Here is a 19,108-nt window from a genome sequence, read left to right as displayed (position 1 = left end):
TGTGGCCTTCAGGATCTAGCCTGCTTGTTTGGAGTGAGGCTGAGTTCCAGCCCAGCAGGCTTATTACTCACTAGTTTTCAAAGTCACTTGACTTCAGCCTGCCATCTGACAGCCCTGGAGCGCATCATGGCATGGGATGCTGGCCTCTGGCCTCACCTGGGCCATCACTGGCCATGGGCTCATGGAAAGAAGCATCTTGGATAGAGACCGCGAGGTACAGTCTAAGCAAACGGGCCATTCCGCGCCTGACCTCCATTCTTTGCAGCAGGAGATGACGATAGTCACAAGGTCAGGGCGTGTTTGCAAAGGTAACTACATGAATGCATGTCTGAAGCTGTTATTTTTGGGGTGCATCTATGCTGGTCCTGGGGATTGAAGTCAGGGTCTGGGTGCTCTCTTAAGGCTTTTATTTTTGCTCAGCTAGCACTCCTCCACTTGAGCCACAGCGCCTCTTTGAGCTTTTTAGCAGTTAACTGTAGCTAAGAGTCTCACTGATTTTCTTGTTCAAGTTGGCTTCAAATTATGATTCTCATATCTCAGCTTCCTTCTAGGCCTGAGCTACCGCTGCCCAGCGTATTACCACTATTATATAGTAATTTTCATGGGCGGAAATGGGGTCTAGTTTTTTAAAAAACCTGGGTGTTGAAATCCAGAAGGCTGGACTTCTCTCTTGCTTCTACCAATGGCTGGATGTGTGACTTCAACTTCTGACATCTTTGATATGCCAATGTATAGGATAGCCACGAACACTGCTGACCTCAGAGCCTTTGTGAATACTAAGAACCTACTTGGAAAACACCTGAGAGACTGGGCTCAAAATGAACACCCTTCACTCCCTCCCTGCCCTCCCCAAGAGCCCACCACTCGGTTCTGAGGGGCCCTTGGTCCTGCCTCAGCCCTCCCGTGCTGCCCAGAGCTGAAACGCGAGGTGTGTTCCACCATGCCTGCTTTATAGTTTGTCCAATGCTCTGAAGACCATGCGAGGATGCTTGGTTATTAGCTGTGGTGCTAGTGGGAGGTGGTGCAACCTGTTGAAGGAGAGGCCTCGTGGCCACTTCCTGCCTCTGTTGTCTGCTTCCAGATTTCCAGAGGGGAGCAGCCTCCTCTACCACCGGCTTCTACCACCACAAGATGCTGGGCTGCCACAAGTTTGAACAACCGGGCCCAGTGACTGTGGACTGCGAGCCAAGCAAACCTTTTCTCCTTCTCGGTGGATTGAGCTTCAGGTACTCTGTCACAGTGGTGGAAGGCTGCTGAACACAGTTTTCAAAAAGCAAGTGGGGCGTGCTGTGCAAAAATTCACACACCGGTGTTTCACACAAACTAGAAATAGTCCAGATGTCTGTCCTCAGGTGAGTGAGTGACAGTGGTCTGTCTGTCCCCACCATGGCAGGCTGGCAATTGGTCTGTCCCATCTACGGGTCTGTCCTCCCTCGGGGATGCTGGCAGTTGGTGGGTCTGTGGGTCTGTCCTCCCCGTAGTGCCCTGCTCGGAAGAAACTGAGACATACAGAACCAAGTATGGTAGCGCATGGAAGCCAGCCCTAAAGATGTCTCCTGCGCTGGGTGGCATCGCGTGTGTGGAACATTTTTAGAAAGAGAACAGATGGGCGTTTTGCAAGGGTCAGGGATGGGTTGAGAGTGGGTGGGAAGAGAGTATGCTCACAAAAAAACACCAGAAGGAGCCTGGGAATGCTGTGTGGAGGGTGGAGGTATGGACGAGATACAGAGAGACGGACAGAGATCGAGAGACAGACAGATGGACAGGTGCATAGCTAGGGTATGTTTCTATTAGGCCCCAAGGTGCTGTTTCTAAGAGATGAGGCCTTACCAGTGGGGCCTGCAGGGACCCTGCAGCAGGGCTCAAGGGAGGGAGCTCAGCTCCCCTGCCCTTCACCCTCTGCCACATGAGAACGCAGCCATGAAGTGCCACCCTGAAAGCAGAGGACAGACCTCCCCAAACACCAACATCGGTGCTTCTGAACTGTAAGGAACGAATTTCTGTTCTCCATAAGCTTCCTGGCCTCATGTGTGTTGTTTTTCACGCACATGCACACATATACATGCACAAGGATGCATACAGGAGCACGGGGGGAAAGAGCACAGCTGGGGATTGAGTCCCTGTCAAATTTTGGTTGCAATATTAGACTCTTCATTTGCAAGGTGCTGCCATGGGGGAAGCTGTATGTGAGGCCTGTGAGCCCCCAATTATCTTCAGAGAGAGAAATGAGAGCGAGCACGAGTGAGAGAGCATACATACATCAGGAGTCGGAAGTCAGAAAACAGGAGGGATCCGGCACTTTATTTTGAGAGCCGGATGGCGACTGAGGAGTGACACATGGGCACGTGTCTTCCTTGAGCGCCTACTTTCTTGCCAATCCAAGGATAATATTATCTTGGCCGAACTCACAACTGACATTTAAATTTAAAATGTAGAAGATTTGTCTTTTTTTTTTAAGTCTGTGTGCCTTCCTGGGTTTTCTAGGAAAGCAATTTCAGGCACAGGGTGTGAGCTTGGATCCCTTCCACGGCAGAAATAATCAGGCAAGGTCCTTCCTTTAGTTTCTCGACACACATCCCAGAGCCTTTGCTCAGGCCAGGCTGCCCGCCACCCACCGAAGACTGCACAGTCAATAATGCTCAGACCTGCCTTGGCTTCATCAGCCTCTCAGAAATGTCTGCCATAAGCTGGGTGCTGTGGCTCACGCCTGTGATCCTAGCTACCCAGGAAGCTGAGATCTGAGGATTGCGGTTCAAAGCCAGCCCGGGCACTGAAGTCTCACTAAAGTGAGACTTTTATCTCCAATTAGCCACTAGAAGATCAGAAGTGGTACTGTGGCTCAAGGGGTAGTGGTAGCCTTGAACTGAAGAGCTCAGGGACAGCGCCCAGGCCCAGAGTTTAAGCCCTACAACTGACAAAAAAAAAAAGAAAGAAAAAGAAATGTCATTCCAGTAACAAAAGGGCTTGCCTGTGCCTGTGTAGCCTGGAGTCTGGGAATAAAGGTTCTGAGTTGAGAAAGTACCCTGATGTCATGATTGTCCTGCCCGCCCGCCCCCCCCCCCCCTCTTTCTCTGCCAGTCAGATGGTTAATTGGAGATAAAAGTCTCAGGGCCTTTCCTATCAGGGCTAACTTCAAACTGCAATCCTCAGATCTCAGCCTCCCGAGTAACTAGGATTACAGGTGTGAGCCATCAGTTCTTGCCTTGGATTATTATTATTATTATTTTAATCTGTAAGTTTAATGTCTCAAACCAAACAGAACTTTGCTTTTGTCTCTGATGTTGCAGTGTAAGGTTGTTACATATGTGAGGTCTTGGAGTTGGAGTGTCTTCTTCTTTTAAACTTCATTTTTATTATCTCTAAGTAGCTAGACAGAGCAGTTCCAGCTCACTTGTGAGGAGAGTGCATCTTGATCCGTGTCACCGCAGCCATCCTTCTCCCTCCTCACGCCTGGCTCTCGATCTTCCTCTGTTCTACTTTCTGTACCATCTGGGATGACAGATGCACACTGCCATGCCTGGCTAGTGGTTGAGAGGGAGGTCTCATGAGCTTTTTACCCAGGTTGGCCTCCACAGTCATCCTGCCAGCTTCCACATCTGGAGTCGCTCGGATGACATGTGTGAGCTGTCACATCCGGCTTCTTATATTTATCTTCCAAGTATTGATGCAAGCAAATCCTGGGTGATCTGCACAGTTCTTCCAGCTGATTTCAGGGCTTGTGTTTGCATTGGCACTGAGATGGAGACACGCCGCCCTGGACGGTAGGTAAGAGAACCTCCCAGCAGTGTTTAGCTAGGCCTGTGGCAGGTTTGTGGGCCTGGGCTGGAGCAAAGCCTGGCAAGTTCTTGCTGTGCTAGAATCCTGGAGGAGAGGCCCAGGCCCCATGCTGACATTCTTGGTAATTCTTGTTTCATAACTGGCATTACTCTGAGCAGATCAGGAGGGGACCCTCCCCCCCCATGCACACACATACACACTCCCCAACCTAACAGGCCTGGAAAAACACATCTTCCTTGAAAGAAAAATGTTCTGTTCCTGCTGTTTTTAGAAACCAAGTTAATAAGAGGCTGCTGGCTCATGTTTGGAGCTGAAATTGGGGGAAAAAAAGAGTGTTGATTACAAACACACAGCAGGGTTACATCCCCTTCAAGACTAACCTGCCCTGGGGGTGGAGTGAGGGGGTCTGGAGGGCAGGGGGAGGGCTTCTCCCAGAAGGAAGTGTTTCCAGGTGGTGCCTGCTCTGTGGGTGGGTCCTGGGTTCCTAGTTACCAAGCAGCAAGCAGGAAACCCTGGGCTTCAGTGTGCTTCATGTGAGGGACTGCAAGGAAGGTCCTTATAGTGCCCTGCTGTCTTTGCAAAGCTTTCTGCACCAGGAAATAGGTCTTGTTTTTTTCTGTCCTCCAATTACATGATGTGGTGGGGATCCCTCTGCTCTCACTCCTGAAAGACCCACCCTCTCCCAGCTCTCTGACCTCATCCTCCACCATCCGTCCAGCCACACGGGCCTCTGGTGGCCTCAGGGAATAAGCCAGGTACTTTCCTGCCCTGGGCCTTTGCATGAGCTGTGCTTTTGCCTGGCCTATCATACGCTTCCCTTCAATGTTTCCATGGGTTTTGTTCTCAGTTACTTAACGTTTCTGCATAAATGTTGTCTTTTTTTTTTTTTTTTTCCTTTCGCCAGTCCTGGGTCTTGAATTCAGGGCCTGAGCACTGCCCTTGGGTTTTCTTAAGGCTAGAGCTCTACCACTTGAGCCACAGCACCACTTCCAGCTTTTTTCTGCTCCACTGGTTTTCAAGGCACGCGTGCGTGCGTATGCGTGCACACCCATGTGTGTGTGTCTGTGTGTGCACACACCAGTACTGGGGCTTGAACTCAGGACCTGGGCACCGTCCCTGAAAGTCTGTGCTCATTGCCAGTACTCTACCACTTGAGCCACAGCAGCACTTTGGCCTTTTTGTGTGATTAACTGGACACAAGAGTCTCGCTTTGTGGCCTTCCCTACACTGTCTGGCTCGAAACTTGGAGCCTCAGATCCCAACCTCCAGAGTAGCTGGGATTATGAGTCACCTGGTCTTTTGCTGTGTGAAGAGGCCCCCTGGGAGTAGGTAGAGTGGTTGGGCTGCCACCATTTTGGGTTAGAGCCGGGTCTGCAGGGGTCCTGGTCAAGGCCTGGTTCCTGCTAAGCTTCCTTGCAGAAGTTCACTTGTATTGAAAGCTCACTGAGGGACTGGCACTGCCAGCTGCTCCACGCACATCTGTCTAGAAATTCTGCACATGTTTTGACCATGGGCAGTTTCGGTATTTACCACATCTGAATCCCACGGCTTGATAAGCCTCAGCAGCCAGAGCTGGGTTTGAATTTCAACACCACTAGGTCAGCTCCGCAAGGTCAATGGTCATCACCACATGCCCTGTGCCCAGAGCAGCAGCAGGCAGGCACACAGTAGGGCCTCACTACTTTTTTTTTCTTCTTATGGGTCATTGGGCTTGAATTCTGGGCCTGGGCATTGTCCCTGAGCTCTTCAGCTCAAGGCTACTGCCCTATCCTGGAGCCAAGCCCCACTTCCTGTTTTCTAGAGGTTAACTGGAGATAAGAGTCTCAGGGCATTTTGTGCCTGGGCTGGCTTTGAACCTTGATCCTCAGATTTCAGCCTCCTGAGTAGCTAGGATGACAGGCAAGAGCCACGGCACCCGGCTTCATTACTTTTTATTTGGGGTAGTTTACTGGGTTTGAACTGAGGGCCTTGCAAGGCAGGCCCATAACCTCTTCAGCCATGGCTTCAGCTCTCTTTTGCTTTCCTTACTTTTTGAATAAGGACTCATGCTTTTTGACTGGCCAAGGACTTTGGTCCTACTACCTGTCTCCCAGGTAGCTGGGATTATAAGAATGTACAACCACACCCAGCCCCTAGCTTCTTTAAAGCTCTGTTTACTCAACAAGAGAAGTTGGGAAAAAGAAAAAAGAAAACAATACAGATAGGTGTATTTTTTAAGTTAACTGTAAAAATTTTGAGATAACAAGGTTCACACACAATCATAAGAAATAGTGAGCTGACTTGGGCGCTGGTGGCTCACGCCCGTAATCCTAGCTACTTAAGAGGCTGAGATCTGAGGATTCTGGTTCAAAGCCAACCCAAGCAGGAGTCTGTGAGACTCTTAGTGCCAGTTAACTACAGAAACCAGGAAGTGGCTCAAGCACCCAGGCCCTTGTTCCACACCCAACAACAAAAAAAAAAGAAATAAAATAGATTTCTTTTTTTCCGATCCTGGGGCTTGAACTCAGGGCATGAGCACTGTCCTTGAGCTTTTTCCTCAAGGTTAGCGCTCTGCCACTTGAGCCACAGCACCACTTCCGCTTTTCTATGTATGTGGTATGAAGGAATCAAACCTAGGTCGTCATGTAAGCATTCTACCACTAGGCCAAACTCCCAGCCCCAAGAGATAGAAGATTTTATGTTTCTTTTTTTCTGATGGTAATCTTACAAACGTTCTGACAGTATCTCATGCAGGATATTGATGCTGCTCAAATCCTTTGTTCTTGCTAAATATCCATTCAAGGATTTTTCTCTATCCTCAGACCCCTGGGATCAGCCACCTCTTTGCCTCTGCTTATAGAGGGCGTGAGCAGTGGCACAGTCAGCAGGCCGTTATAGGATTCTTATGTAGACCGAATGCAGAGAAGGAGGCAGAGCCCAGCTCACACACATGGAAATGTTTAAAAGGGGTCAGATGTCCTGATGAGAGACCAATGGCTTAGCTCCAAGTTTCTCAAAATGCACTGTGCACTTGAAAATCCCTTCCAAACCCACAGCCTGATGCCAGCCTGTGGAGGTACCCCAGTCTGTGTTCTAGCAAGTTACAGACCTGTTGTCATAAAACACCTGGACATAGTAGATGCTTGTTAAAATGCTGGGCATCATTAGGGTTTTAGATCATTTCATACTTATTAATATAGTTTCATATTTATATAGTTCACAGGCAGCAGTTTGATAGTGTACACATATATGGTAATATGCATTGTATGCACTAAATATGCACAATTATTATTTATAAATTTTAAAAAAATTGGCAGTACTGGGGGTTGTACATGATAGCCAAACACTCTACCCTGAGTTGTACCTCAGCCCTCCTTCCCCCCCCCAAAAAAAACTAAATTACAATAGAAAGAAGTAAAAAGACACACCACGGGATGGGAGAAATTCTGTAAATTACATGTGGCCCCCTTTGGTGTGTCCTGAATGTCTGCTCAGAAGCACTTGGCAGACACTGCCTTGTCACCCTGTGTGACCTGCTTTTCCTTCTTGTCAGTGTGCCAGGGGCAGCTCAGGACCACAGGTGTTTGCTCTGCAGTTATGTGTCGCCATGTATTGGCGCTAACTTTGGGAGCATGTCCCCTTTCTTTCGTCTCACTGCCTGGTGTGGGGGTTTGCCTGAGGGATTTCCATACAGGTGTGGAACGCACTTTATGATCGGAGTCATCTTCGTAGGGACGGTTCTAAGTCTGGGGACGGTGTTATGCACATTCTAGCCCTAGTTTTGGGTGACACTGGTGTTGGAAGTCAGAGCCTTGTAGGACTTCTGGGCCTCCTTAAACCACAACCAGCTACAATTCAGTAATAGAATGAAAACTAACTCTTTGAATTTAGTAAGATGACAGCCCGGTTTCAAAATGAGTAAGGGGAGGTGCTAGGGTTAGAGCTCTTCCAGAACCGAACTGGCAGATACCCAGTTTATTGTCCCTGCCCATAGCAGACATTACTAATCAATCCCGATCCTCAGCTGCATCCCCAGTGTTTGAAGAGGGGGTTCACTCCGAAGAGCTAGTGTTCAAGACACAACCTTGTTCATCAACTCTGCTCTGCTCGCAGATGGGAAAACTGGAGATAGGAAGTGATGTCTAGAGGTGTACATTGTTACCTGAAGAATAAATTTAAGTCAAACCACATTAGTTTTTGGGATTCTGTAATTTTTTTTAAATTTAATTGTTCATATAAAGGTGAAGCACAGTGGAGTTACAGTTTTGTAAGTTAGGTGAAGAGTAGATTTCTTTCTGGACAATGTCCCGTTCCTGCATTCCCAGTTTTGTCCTCCCATCTCTACCCACACAGTCCTATAGTTCATTTTCAACATCGGGTCTATTGAGTATCACTAATGTATCCCCCCCTTTTTTTGGTCAGCTGTGGGGCTTAAACTGGGGTGCAGTCCCTGAGATTCTTTGTGCTCTAGGCTAGACTTGGGCCCCAGTGCCACTTCCAGTTTTTGAATGGTTTATTGGAGAAAAGAGTCTCACAGGGACTTTTCTGCCTGGGCTGGCTTCAAACCACAATCCTCAGATCTCAGCCTCCCGACTACCTAGGCATTAGCCACCGGCGCCTGGATCCTCATTTCATTTTTAGGCTACTGTCGCAGTATTTTATGGCATGTGACCTTTTGGAGCTTACTCTTGTCATTTAATACTGCTCCTGTCCTGGCGGCTGCTGCAGACCACCTGTCAGAGTCCCTGTCAGACCCATGTCCTGACCTCAGCGGCGCTGGTTCCCCTCCTCCTGTATCTTTCCAGCAAACTGTTTTTATGGTGACTGTCCCTCCGCTCTCCTCCACACCATGGAAACAGCCAGAATAAAACAATCCTGGCGTTCTCATGTCTGTAGACCCCAGGTCAGAGTGGAGCTGATGTAAGGGGAGGAGTGAGATTCACCCTGGCAGAGGTGGGAGGCACCGTCACCTGGGTGAGGAGAGACCCTGCGTTGTGGTGATTTATCTACGGGCAGAGTTGAGATCCTGTGAGCCGTGGTGGAAGCCAGGCGGCCCTCCAGGCTCCACGCTGGTGGTCATGTAGTCAAAGATCTGGTGAGATAATGCTACCTGCACGCCCTTTATAAACCTCAGGCCATGTTTATGCATGCAGGATTGTATTTTGTTGTTGTTGCTATTGCATGAGGAAGGCAGGTTCTCCTCCAGTGATCAAGGTGGGCCTCACACCTCAGCCTCCTGAGCAGCCCGGGTTCCCACGCCTGGGCCACCGGCACCAGGCAGGGTCTCTGTCTCGAAGACCTGATAACTTGCTCAAAGCGCCTCCATTCATGGAGCTGGGATGGGCAGCCCCATTTCAGCTCTGTGGACTGGGGCCCAGCACACCTCTCCCTTCCTCATTCCGTGTCCAAAGGTGGCAGGTTAAAAACCTCTGATTTATGGGCGTTCTCTGAATTTCCTTTCCCACTCCGGAGACGACTGACGACCTAGAAAAATCTAAGAAAAGCAATGGAAACACAAAAAAACAAAAAGCCTTGGCACACTGTGAGCCTTCCCAGCACAGAGGAGCCGGGAGGCGCAGCGGCTCGTGGGCTGTCACACCTCCGGGGGACCGTGGGGACGCACGGGGGGACAGAGCGCCTGGAAGGGGGGGTCACCAGACCCGGGCAGGTGACAGATGGGAGCGCAGCCCGGAGACTGCCAAGCATTTTCCCCTTCCCGGCGCTCCGGGGAGCTGGCATTCCGGCCGGCCCAGCCCGTCCCAGGGAAAGCCCTGCAAGCGGGGCTCCCCCCCTCCACTCCCCGACAGCCAGAGGTTCGAAGCCGGCCCAGGGCGCGCGGAGAAGCCGCCGGGTGCGTAAAGCCAAGGTTTTGCGGGTGGAGGCCGGCGCCCCGCACCCCGAAATCGCCGTGGGGGGGTGACGGGAACGTCCCTACAAGACGGGCCTCCTCTTTTCCGTGGTCACACGCCTGCGCCCGGGCGCCCGCCCCGCCCCTGCCGGCCCCGCTCCGATGCGCGCGGGCTCCGGGAGTTTGCCGAACCCCGCGGGCTCCGAGCGCGGGCCACGGAGGGGCCGGGCCCGCCCTGCGCCCTCCCCGCCTCGGCCCTCCCTCCTGCGCCCCGACTAGGACCTCCTCCTCCTCTTCCTCCTCCCCCCCCAGGCGCGGGCGGGGCGGGGAGGCCGCGGGGCGCGGGCTGCGGGGCGTGCTCAGCCAGTGCTCGGCGCTCAGTGCTCCGCGTGCGGGAGCGCGCGGGCTGCCATGGGAGGACTCCGGGCCGCGTCCGAGCGCCCCGAGCCGCAGCGGCCCCGCTGATCCCGGGCGGCACCTGGGCGCCACCCCCACCCCCGCCGGAGCCACGGGATCCGGACCCTCAGGTGCGTGTGGCCGCGCGGCGTGGACGCGGGTGGGGCTCGAGGGCGTGCGGCCGGGGGTGGCGCCTGCCGGAGCCCGAGAGGCAGCGGTGGGCGCGGCGGGCGGACCCCGGGGTCCCCGCTGCGCCCTGCGGCGGGGGCGGCGGGTCCCGGGGTGCGGGGGGCCAGTCCGCGGAGAGCGAGCCGGGACGCCCGGCCGGCACCTGAGCCCGGGCCGAGCGCGGCTTGCGTCCCGCGGGCTCGGCGGGCAGGAGCCGTGCGGAGCGCACGTGCGGCCCGCAGACGAGAGCGCGTCCCCCGCCGGCGCGCCAGGCCCCGCCCCGGCCCGCTCACCTGGGCCCGGCCCCACCTGCTGGGCGCGCGGGGCGTGGCCTGGCGGCCCCGGCGGAACCCGAGTGCGCTCGGGCGGCGTCTCATTCCTGGGATTCCTGGCGCTCCGGTCCTCCGCGGGCCTGCCCGGCGCGTGCGAGGGGCGGCCGGTGCGGGAGCGCGCCGAGCGTCCGCGCGCCCCGAGTGCGCCCGCCCCCCCCCCCGCCGCTCCCCGCGGGGCCCGGCCGGCCCGAGGCGGGCGAAGCCGCCCGGCGGTGAGTGCGGGAAAACCGGCCGTGCCGGGTGGGCCGGGAGCGGGGTGACGGGAGCGGGACGGCCGCTGTCCCGCGGGAGGGGACTGGGGGCGGAAGCGCATGGGGTGGGCGGGGCGGGTCACCGCGGGCTGGGGTCGGCGTGGAAGGCGTCGCCAGCGGCGGCGGCGGGGGGGGGGTCGGGGGTCCCACGCGTGGCGCGCGTCCGGGGGTCGCGTGTCCTGGGAGTCGCGCGCCCCGCCTCCGCGGGGTCCCGGCCGCGGCGGGCGCTGCTGCGGCGCGGGGCTGGGGCAGGGGCAGGGGCCCCGGCCTCCCCGCACACTTCCTGCCCCGGCCCCCAACCGCTGCCAGCTCTTCCTGCCCGCGCGCAGGCCTCGCCCCGAAGCAAAGGTCTGTGCCTTTTTTCGTTGTGGTTCCGCTGGGCGCCTGGGGTTCGCCGCCCGGGGACGTCGGGGTGTCCCGGGCTGGGTGACCGTGCTCGCCGGCGCTGAGTTCCGTCTCCTTGGCTTTGATCCGGGCGCTGGCCGGGTTTCCTGTGTGGTTAATGGGAAGCAGGAGCCGGGCGGCGGGGGCGGGGACCGCGCTGTCACCCGCGCCCTCCGCGGGGCGCTGGGCCCGGCCGGCGGGGCTTTCGATGGCTTCGTCCCACGGGAGAGGCGTCTCCGGCTCTCCAGATCCGCAGCCACCGCCGCCACCGCGGGCGAGGAGCAGCCGCCGCCCGCTGGCGCGCTCGGACCCGGGGGGCTGCGCGGAGCGCGCGCCCTGCAGCCCCGCGGTTCCCCCGCAGCCCCGCGGTTCTCCAGGGCCTCCCTCCCCGGGCAGTCCGCGCCCTCGCCCGGGTCTCCAGGCCCTCCCTCGGTGGAAAGGCCGTCTTCCCTCGGTGGAAACCGGGCAGACCTCTCCATGGGTGCTGTTTAACTCTGGCACCATTTGCATCCCCGGGCCGGCTTCCCTCGCCACTGTTTTCCCACACTTCTGGGCAGCCTGCCTTGGCTTTTGCATTTGGAAGGGAATGCAGGCTCGTTTTTATGTTGACCAAAAAACACAATACAATTAAGAAGATAATTCCTGCTATAAATAACCGCGGTCTCACATTCCAGCACTGCGAAGGCTGCAGGGAGAACAGCTCTGGCTCAGTCTGCTCTACAGATTTAATAAGCTTGAGTTCTAAGTCCACTGACTAGGGTATTTTTCTTTTTAATTAGACAAAAAGTTAGACTTCATAGGGTAGGAAGGCGGCACATTCACGGAGTTTCAGGGAAGTGTTGGCTCTTAGGATGAGGGAACGGGCCTGAAGGTTTGGAAGTGCTTCATAAGCATAATTCTTGGCAGCCTTGCTGATTCAGAATGTCAGGTTGACTCTGATTTTAATATTCCATGTGTGTGTATGTGTACGTGTGTCTGTACCTATACTGAGGCTTGAACTTAGGACCTGGCACTGTTCCTTAGCTCTTTATGTTCAGGGCTGGCGTACTGTCTACTTGAGCTACAGCTCTGCTTGTGACTTTTTTGGTGTTTAATTGGAGATGAGAATCTCACAGACTGACCTTTTCCAAATGGCGTTGCACCATGATCCTCAGATCTCTGCCCCCGAACAGCTAGGATTACAGGTGTGAGCCACACTGGTCTCCAGCTGACTTCAGCACTTCTTAAAAACCTACCTATGAAAGTAAAACTTTTAAATGTTCCTTCATGGAAAATTCCTTTTAATTAACTCCTGATAGAGTTGGCTGGATTAACTACCCCAGTGATTGCCAAAACAAACCCTGAAGATTTTACTTTCTCTTATAGGTATCTTTACCCACCTCCTCCCCCCAGAGTTGGTGTGTAATTCAAGATTTTTCTCTAATAATATGAGAATAAATAATAAAAGGTGTTTGGCAACTATGTACCCGTTGTAAGTTTAGGGGATAAATGTCACACACACAAATGGAAAAAAATATAATGAAAATTCAGAGATTTTTGTGATGGGGTTTGACAAGTAAGTTTCTTGTTTCATTGAGAGGAATTGCTTGCGGATAAAAAGTTCTGGTGATCCAGGCTCAGGCTGGCTCCGCCTGACCACTGAAAAGCTGGAAGTGGAGCTCTGGCTCAAGTGGTAGAGGGCCAGCCTTGAGTGAAGCAGGAGGTCAAGCCCGAGTACCAACACCCAAAAATATTCTAGTGAAAGAGAAACTTTGGGATGCAAGAACTGTCAGTTGAGTCACTGGTGAGTCTTCCTGTGGGAGGGAGTTCAGCAGAAGGGAGGAGTGAAGGAAGACTGTCCAGCCCTTCACAGGCTCTCCATGGGAAGAAATGGCAGAACACTGACCTAGGTCTGGATTATGGGACCTGGATGGTACTGTCGTGGTAGGAGACATTAAAACTAGGGAAACATCACCGCTACAACTTCTTGTCTGGGGTAGAGTATAATAGTTGTCTGGCAAAGGACCAAAGCTTTCTTGAATGTACTTTCTGGATCTCATGCTTCATGTCTGGGTAATTAGATTCAGATTTACATTATTCTTCTTTACAATTTTGCAGTCATTGCAGTGCTGGGGTGGGGGTGGGGTTTAGTATACGTGTGTGTGTGTGTGTGTGTGTGTGTGTGTGTGTGTGTGTGTGCTGTATCTACGCAGGGCAGGGTAGCCATTCTGCCTTCTTGGTTCAGCCCTCCAACCATGTGTAAATGAATGCGGTGAATGTGCTTTTGTAGTTTATCCTTCTTTTCTTTTCCTGTTGGTCATGGGCTAGTGCTCTACCACTTTGAGTCGCAGCTACCACTTCCAGTTTTCTGGTGGTTGGTTGGAGATAAGAGTCTCTCACAGGGCTGGGAGTGGGGCCTAGTGGTAGAGTGCCTGCCTAGTGTGCATGAAGCCCTGGGTTCAGTTCCTCAGTACCACATACTCAGGAAAAGCCGGAAGTAGTGCTGTGGTTCAAGTGGTAGAGCTCTAGGCTTGAGCACAGAGAAGGCTCAGGGGCAGTGCCCACGACTGGGGGGGGTCACAGAGTTTCCTCCCTGGGCTGGCAGCTAGGATTCTAGGTGTAAGCCACCAGCGCAGGCCCAGTTTTATTCTTGGATGGGTGATCTTGTGGTTTCAGATGGCCTCAGGTGTTGTTCTGAAGTCCTGGTGTTGCTTAGCCAACAGTCCTGCGTCACACCCTGTGGAGAGCTGGCCTGGGTTACCTGAGATTGCTCAGGTCTGGGTGTCAGGGCTTTTGGCTCTTGAGTTCAATATTGGTGAATCAACAACAGATTCTCAGTAAGGTGCCTTTAAACAGAAACACATGTAAAATGGGGCTGTGTATTCACCAGCTGGCAACCCTGTGACCTGAAAGGTGTGAAGGGACCAAATTCACCGTTGGTGGGTATTTTATAGCGCGTGACTGGTGTGAGTGGGGAGGCTACCCCCTCCTCCCCCTTCCCCCCTGCTCCCCTGACTGGAGGCAGTGACTAATGTGTGACCCAGTGTCTGGCTTTCATGGGTACAGAGCTGAGGTTTTGCAACTATGAGGAGTTAGACTTGGGCTGTCATGGGAACCCTGCCAGCTTGAACTGTGGTGTGAATTCCCTGAGAATATGGGGGTGCCTCAGCCCTTTTGATTGTGCCCATAGCAATGGCTGAGGAGTCAGGAGACCTCGATGCCTATCTTAACCTCTTTGGGGACCCCTACTTTTTTTTTTTTTTTCTTTTGTTAGTCATGGGGTTTGAACTCTGGGCCTGAGCACCACCCCTCAGCTCTTGAGCTCAGCTCAAGGCTAGCTCAGCTCTACCACTTTGAGACATAGCGCCACTTCCAGTTTCCAGAGATAAGAGTCTCACAGACTTTCCTGCCTAGGCTGGCTTTGAACCAGCATCCTCAGATCTCAGTTTCACAAATGTGGTGGCTAGGATTGATTACAGGTGGGAGCTACCAGTGCCTGGCTTGTTGTTGTTGTTTTTTTTTTTTTTTTATGTTATTGTGAAGGTGCTGTTCAGAAGGGTTACAGTTACATAGGTCAGGTTAGGTAATGACTATGTATCTTTTTGGACAATGTCACTCCTTCCTGGGGCTTGAACTCAGGGCCTGGGTATTGTTCTTGAGCTTTCTCAAGGCTAGCAATCCGCTACTTGAGCCACAGCATCTCTTCCAGCTTTTTCTGTGTATTTGGTACTGAGGCAGTGAACCCAGGCCTTCATCCATGCTAGGGAAGCACTCCACCACTAAGCTACACTCCCAGCCCCTAATCACTTTTTGATGATACTTATTTGAGACCCTGTCTCGCTATGCAGCACAAGCGGGCCTAGGATTCTCTTTTTTTGCGTTTCCTTTTTGGAGTCAGTAGTAGGACTTGACTTCATCGTCTATTGTTCTGACTTGACACTCTACCACTTGGGCCACATCTCCACCGGCATGGCCTAGAACTCTTAATCCCTGCTTCAGCTTCCTGAGTGCTGGGGTTAGAGGTGTGTGCTGCCACGCCCAGCTAAATGATATTTGGGGGGGGGGGAGGGACAGTGTTGAACTCAGGGCCTCAGCTTTCAAACGCCCTCCCCAGCCCCCAAAGAATTCTCCGCATGCCTAGAAAGTCCCCTCACTTCTCCAAGCACCCGATGGGGGAGGAGGTGCTTGTGGTCCCCACTTTACAGGGGTGGCAGCGAAAGTTTTCTAGGACCACAGACTTGGAATGCTGTCCAGTCCCGTGTCACACTCACAGCGGTGGTTTCCCTGAGAGAATCCTCCCGCCAGCAGAGCCCTCCCTCCCCCCCCACGCCACCCTCCCCATCACAGCACACAGGCTGCGGTTACCACTGTTATCTCCCAAGTCTATTTGCTTATTCTTTGGGGGCAGATAGTGCCTGGTCCCTGACCCTTGCCTGCCACCTGGGCTATTGTTCCTGTGGCTTTTGTCCTCATGTCACACATGGTTCCTGCAGAAGACTCGAGAAACATCTCAGCCTCTCCTGCCTGGCCCACACTGTTCCTCCTGCGTCCTGCATCCTGCGTCCTGGCAAGGGTTCCAGTCTCTGTCAGGGTGGTCCGGGGCTCCACTCCTAGGGCTCCTTCCTTGCCTGACCCAGTGTGACCTCCCTGGGAGAAGACCTGGCAATGTTCCAGTGGGATTCTGGTGCGGAAGGCAGGTCAAAGCGGTCGGAACTGGCTGGGAGGGGGGGCTTAGAAGGAACCTTGGTTTTTGTTTGGTTTTTGGAGCTGATTAAGGCCAGGTTGGCCTTGAACTTGTGACCTTCCTGTCTCAGCCTCCCATGTGCTGACATGAACAATGGACTTCTGTTTCTTATTAAACCTTTTCGGTGCCTCTGGGAGCACACATGTTTTAATTTTTTTTTTTTTTTGCCAGTCCTGGGGCTTGAACTCAGTGCCTGGGCACTGTCCTTGGGCTTTTTCAAGGTTAGAGCCCTACCCTTTGAGTCATAGCATGACTTGGGGTTTTTTCTGTGTATGTGGTACCAAGGAATCGAACCCAGGGCTTTGTGCATGCTAGGCGAGCACTCTACTGCTAGGCCATGCTCCCAGCCCCCCTCTTTGAATTTGTAAGATAGATTTTCCCCTGTGGTAGTGCTGGGGGTATGAGCAGGACCTGTGCATGTTGAACAAGTGGCCCCCAAGGGTGATACCTGGACTCAACTCTATGTCTTGCCTGTTGCCATTTTGTCCCTCGTTCTTGGCCTGAGTTTTTGTGTGCAAGACTAACACTCGACCGTTTTATTTTTGTCAGTCCTGGGGCTTGAACTCAGGGCTTGGGCACAGTCCCTGAGCTGCTTTTGCTCAAGGCTAGCACTCTGTCACTTATGCTACAGTGCACCCTTTGGCTTTTTCTGTGTATGTAGTACTAAGGAATTGAACCCATGCAAGCTAGGCAAGTACCCTACCACTAAGCCACATTCCCAGCCCCATCTTTCCACCTGTCCATGCTTCGCATCTCTGCTCTGTTCTCTGCGAGGCTGCCAGGACTATTTGACCATGTGGATGAGCCAGTTACTGTTGAGCACTGTGGTGCCGTGGGCGAGTGGTATAGCACCTGGGCAAGTCCTTGCTTGGCAGAGCAGACAGAATAACCCGCATAGTAGAAAAGGCCTGCCTCTCGGCTGGTGTTACACAAATCGGGACCGTGTCCTGGGTGTAGTGCAAGAGAGTCTACAGGCCGCTTGGCATGCAGGTGCCTTTGAACTAGCTAGTGAGACTCCTGCAGCGTCTCATAGCTCGCTGCGTCGTGCCCTTCTGTGCTCTAGCCCTCACTGCTGTTCTTCTAGGGAACTGAGAGAACAGACCCACCCAGTCAGTCATTCCTGTGACAGCTAATAAACCCACCACTATCCAGGTTCAGCCTGAGGTGAGGGCCTTTGTCTCCCAGGCTGATTTTTTTTTTTAATGTTTACATCATATTTTAAATGACAAGTTTAACAAACAAATGTTCAAGGAGGGAATCTCTAATTACAATCTCTGGGACTTAGTATTTAGAACTTGATCAAAATTAGGCTAAGGGTTTGTATGTCATAGCAACATATTAATTTATGAAATAAAACATTATGTCTATAGTCATAGGTTTTTATGTCTATATAGTTATGTTTATATTTCCATTACCATGTCCGTAGCATTGGGTATGCAGTTATTGAGTCCTCGCTCTCGTACTCTTTGGATTTAATAGCCGCATATTAAGGATACCATGCGCCTTTTGATCCTTAGGTCTTGACTTGTCTCACTCAGCATGATTCGCTCTAGATTCATCCACTTCCCTGCGAATGTCCCAGGCTGATTTTTATGGGGATTCCTCAGGAGGCTGGCATGCGTGCACATAAATGAGGAAATGTGCACAAGTAAGATGGGCATGGGTGTGCTCAATCTCCCGTTGTTTTTTGTTCTGACGTGAACTTCTCCTGCGGGGGGTGTAGTTTAGCTGAGTAGACAGAATGGATTTCACCTTGTTCTATTTTTGTTGGTGGTGGTGGTCATGGGGCTTGAATTCTGGGCCTAAGTGTTGTCCCTGAGCGCCTCAGCTCAAGGCTAACCTTCTACCACTTGAACCACAGTGCCACCTCCAGTTTTCTGGTGGTTAATTGGAGATATGAGTCTCACAGACTGCAATGGTCAGATCTCAGCCTCTTGAGTAGTTAGGATGATAATTGGGAGCCCCTGGCATCTGGCACCTTGCTCTCTTTCTGGACCTTTCTGTTTGTTCAGGTGGGAAGAATTTTCTCCTTCGAAGATCGATTGGCATTTGGTAGATGAGTCATTCTGTTGAGTACTCGAGTTCTTTGTGTATTGGAGATTGAATTCACGGCCTTGCACTCTGCCAACTCAGAGACATCTGAATTTTCTTGTTTTCTCCTGTAGGCTCCGCCAGGAATGGAGACCCCACTGGATGTGCTGTCCAGAGCGGCCTCTCTGGTGCACGCTGATGATGAGAAACGTAAGTCTGGGGTGTTCGTTTTAACAAGGGGATGGGTTGCGGAGGTGGGTTGACCTTTGTCTTGTCTCCTGTGCCATATTCAAACCATGTGCCTCCCTCTATGTGGCTGGTGGTGAGTGTGTATTGATGATTTGGGCATTTTTTTTTTTTCAGAAATTACAGCTCGACAACCTTATTTTTTATTTTTGAATACCAGAAGCCGATCTCACACGTCAGAGACCGGCTCTCCGTTGGTGCCTTTAACTCGCATTTGATTTTCTGTATTAGGTGTTGGAGGTTTGCATGCTGACTTGTGGATAGCTGTTTCCTTTGCCACTTCTTTTCAGTGATCTAAAAGGAATATTTCAAAAGCTTTTTTGATTCTTGTGATTATAACGGTGATGTACAGCTAAAGATTATATTTCTTTTTGGATAATGTCACCTCTTCCCTTGCGCTCTCCCAGTGTTTCCGTCCTGTCCCCACCCCCAAGTTGTGTAGTTCATTTTCACATTAGGTCTCGTGAGGACCACTGCTGCATTTGCTCACTCTTTGTCCTCCATTTCTGTGCCTCCTCGTACCCTCTCAAAGACGAGACAGAAAGAAAAGAAAACGAAAGCAGTAACAGATACAACTTCTTGTTCCCGTTTCCTGGAGTTGATTTCAGGAAATACTATTTTATTATGATCAGATGCGCAGGGGCCTTGCATCCTTGTTTCCCCCTACAAACACCCTCTTTTGCTGTCACTGTGAGAGAGTATCTACAGTGCTGTGTCATTTATCATGGCCCAGTGTACTTCAGATCTAGCTTTTGCCTGTGAGAGAATACTCAGTTTCTCTCTCTGAGCTTGCCTTACCTCACTTATCATGATTTATTCTAGGTCCATCCATTTCTCTGCAAATGACATAATACTCTTTCTAACGGCTGCATAAAATCCCATTGTGCATAGGCACCACATTTTTGATTCCATTCATCTCTTATAGGGCACCTTCTGTGTCTGTCACTTGGCTGTTGTGAATAGAGCACCAGTC

At 52.2% G+C, this 19,108-nt stretch overlaps 1 protein-coding gene across 3 annotated transcripts in view; it reads left to right on the top strand.

The window, feature by feature from the left end:
* The first annotated feature begins 10,055 nt into the window (after positions 1–10,055).
* Positions 10,056–19,108, top strand: part of Vgll4 (vestigial like family member 4) — a 67,892-nt gene continuing 58,839 nt past the window's right edge. For 2 of the 3 annotated variants that reach the window (XM_090323927.1, XM_090323924.1), the window contains exons 1-2: positions 10,056–10,131; positions 18,024–18,099. In XM_090323927.1, the coding sequence (XP_090180053.1) occupies positions 18,036–18,099 (64 nt within the window). In that variant the 5' untranslated portion in view covers positions 10,056–10,131; positions 18,024–18,035. Of the gene's footprint in view, positions 10,132–10,634; positions 10,713–18,023; positions 18,100–19,108 lie in introns of those variants that run through there. The other variant, XM_090323925.1, reaches the window with a different exon arrangement.

The sequence above is a fragment of the Megascapheus bottae genome, chromosome 33 (genome assembly GCF_031878675.1).
Source record: "Megascapheus bottae isolate mThoBot1 chromosome 33, mThoBot2.hap1, whole genome shotgun sequence".
Classification (NCBI taxonomy): Eukaryota; Metazoa; Chordata; class Mammalia; order Rodentia; family Geomyidae; genus Megascapheus; species Megascapheus bottae.
This window is presented reverse-complemented; position numbering and strand designations above follow the sequence as displayed.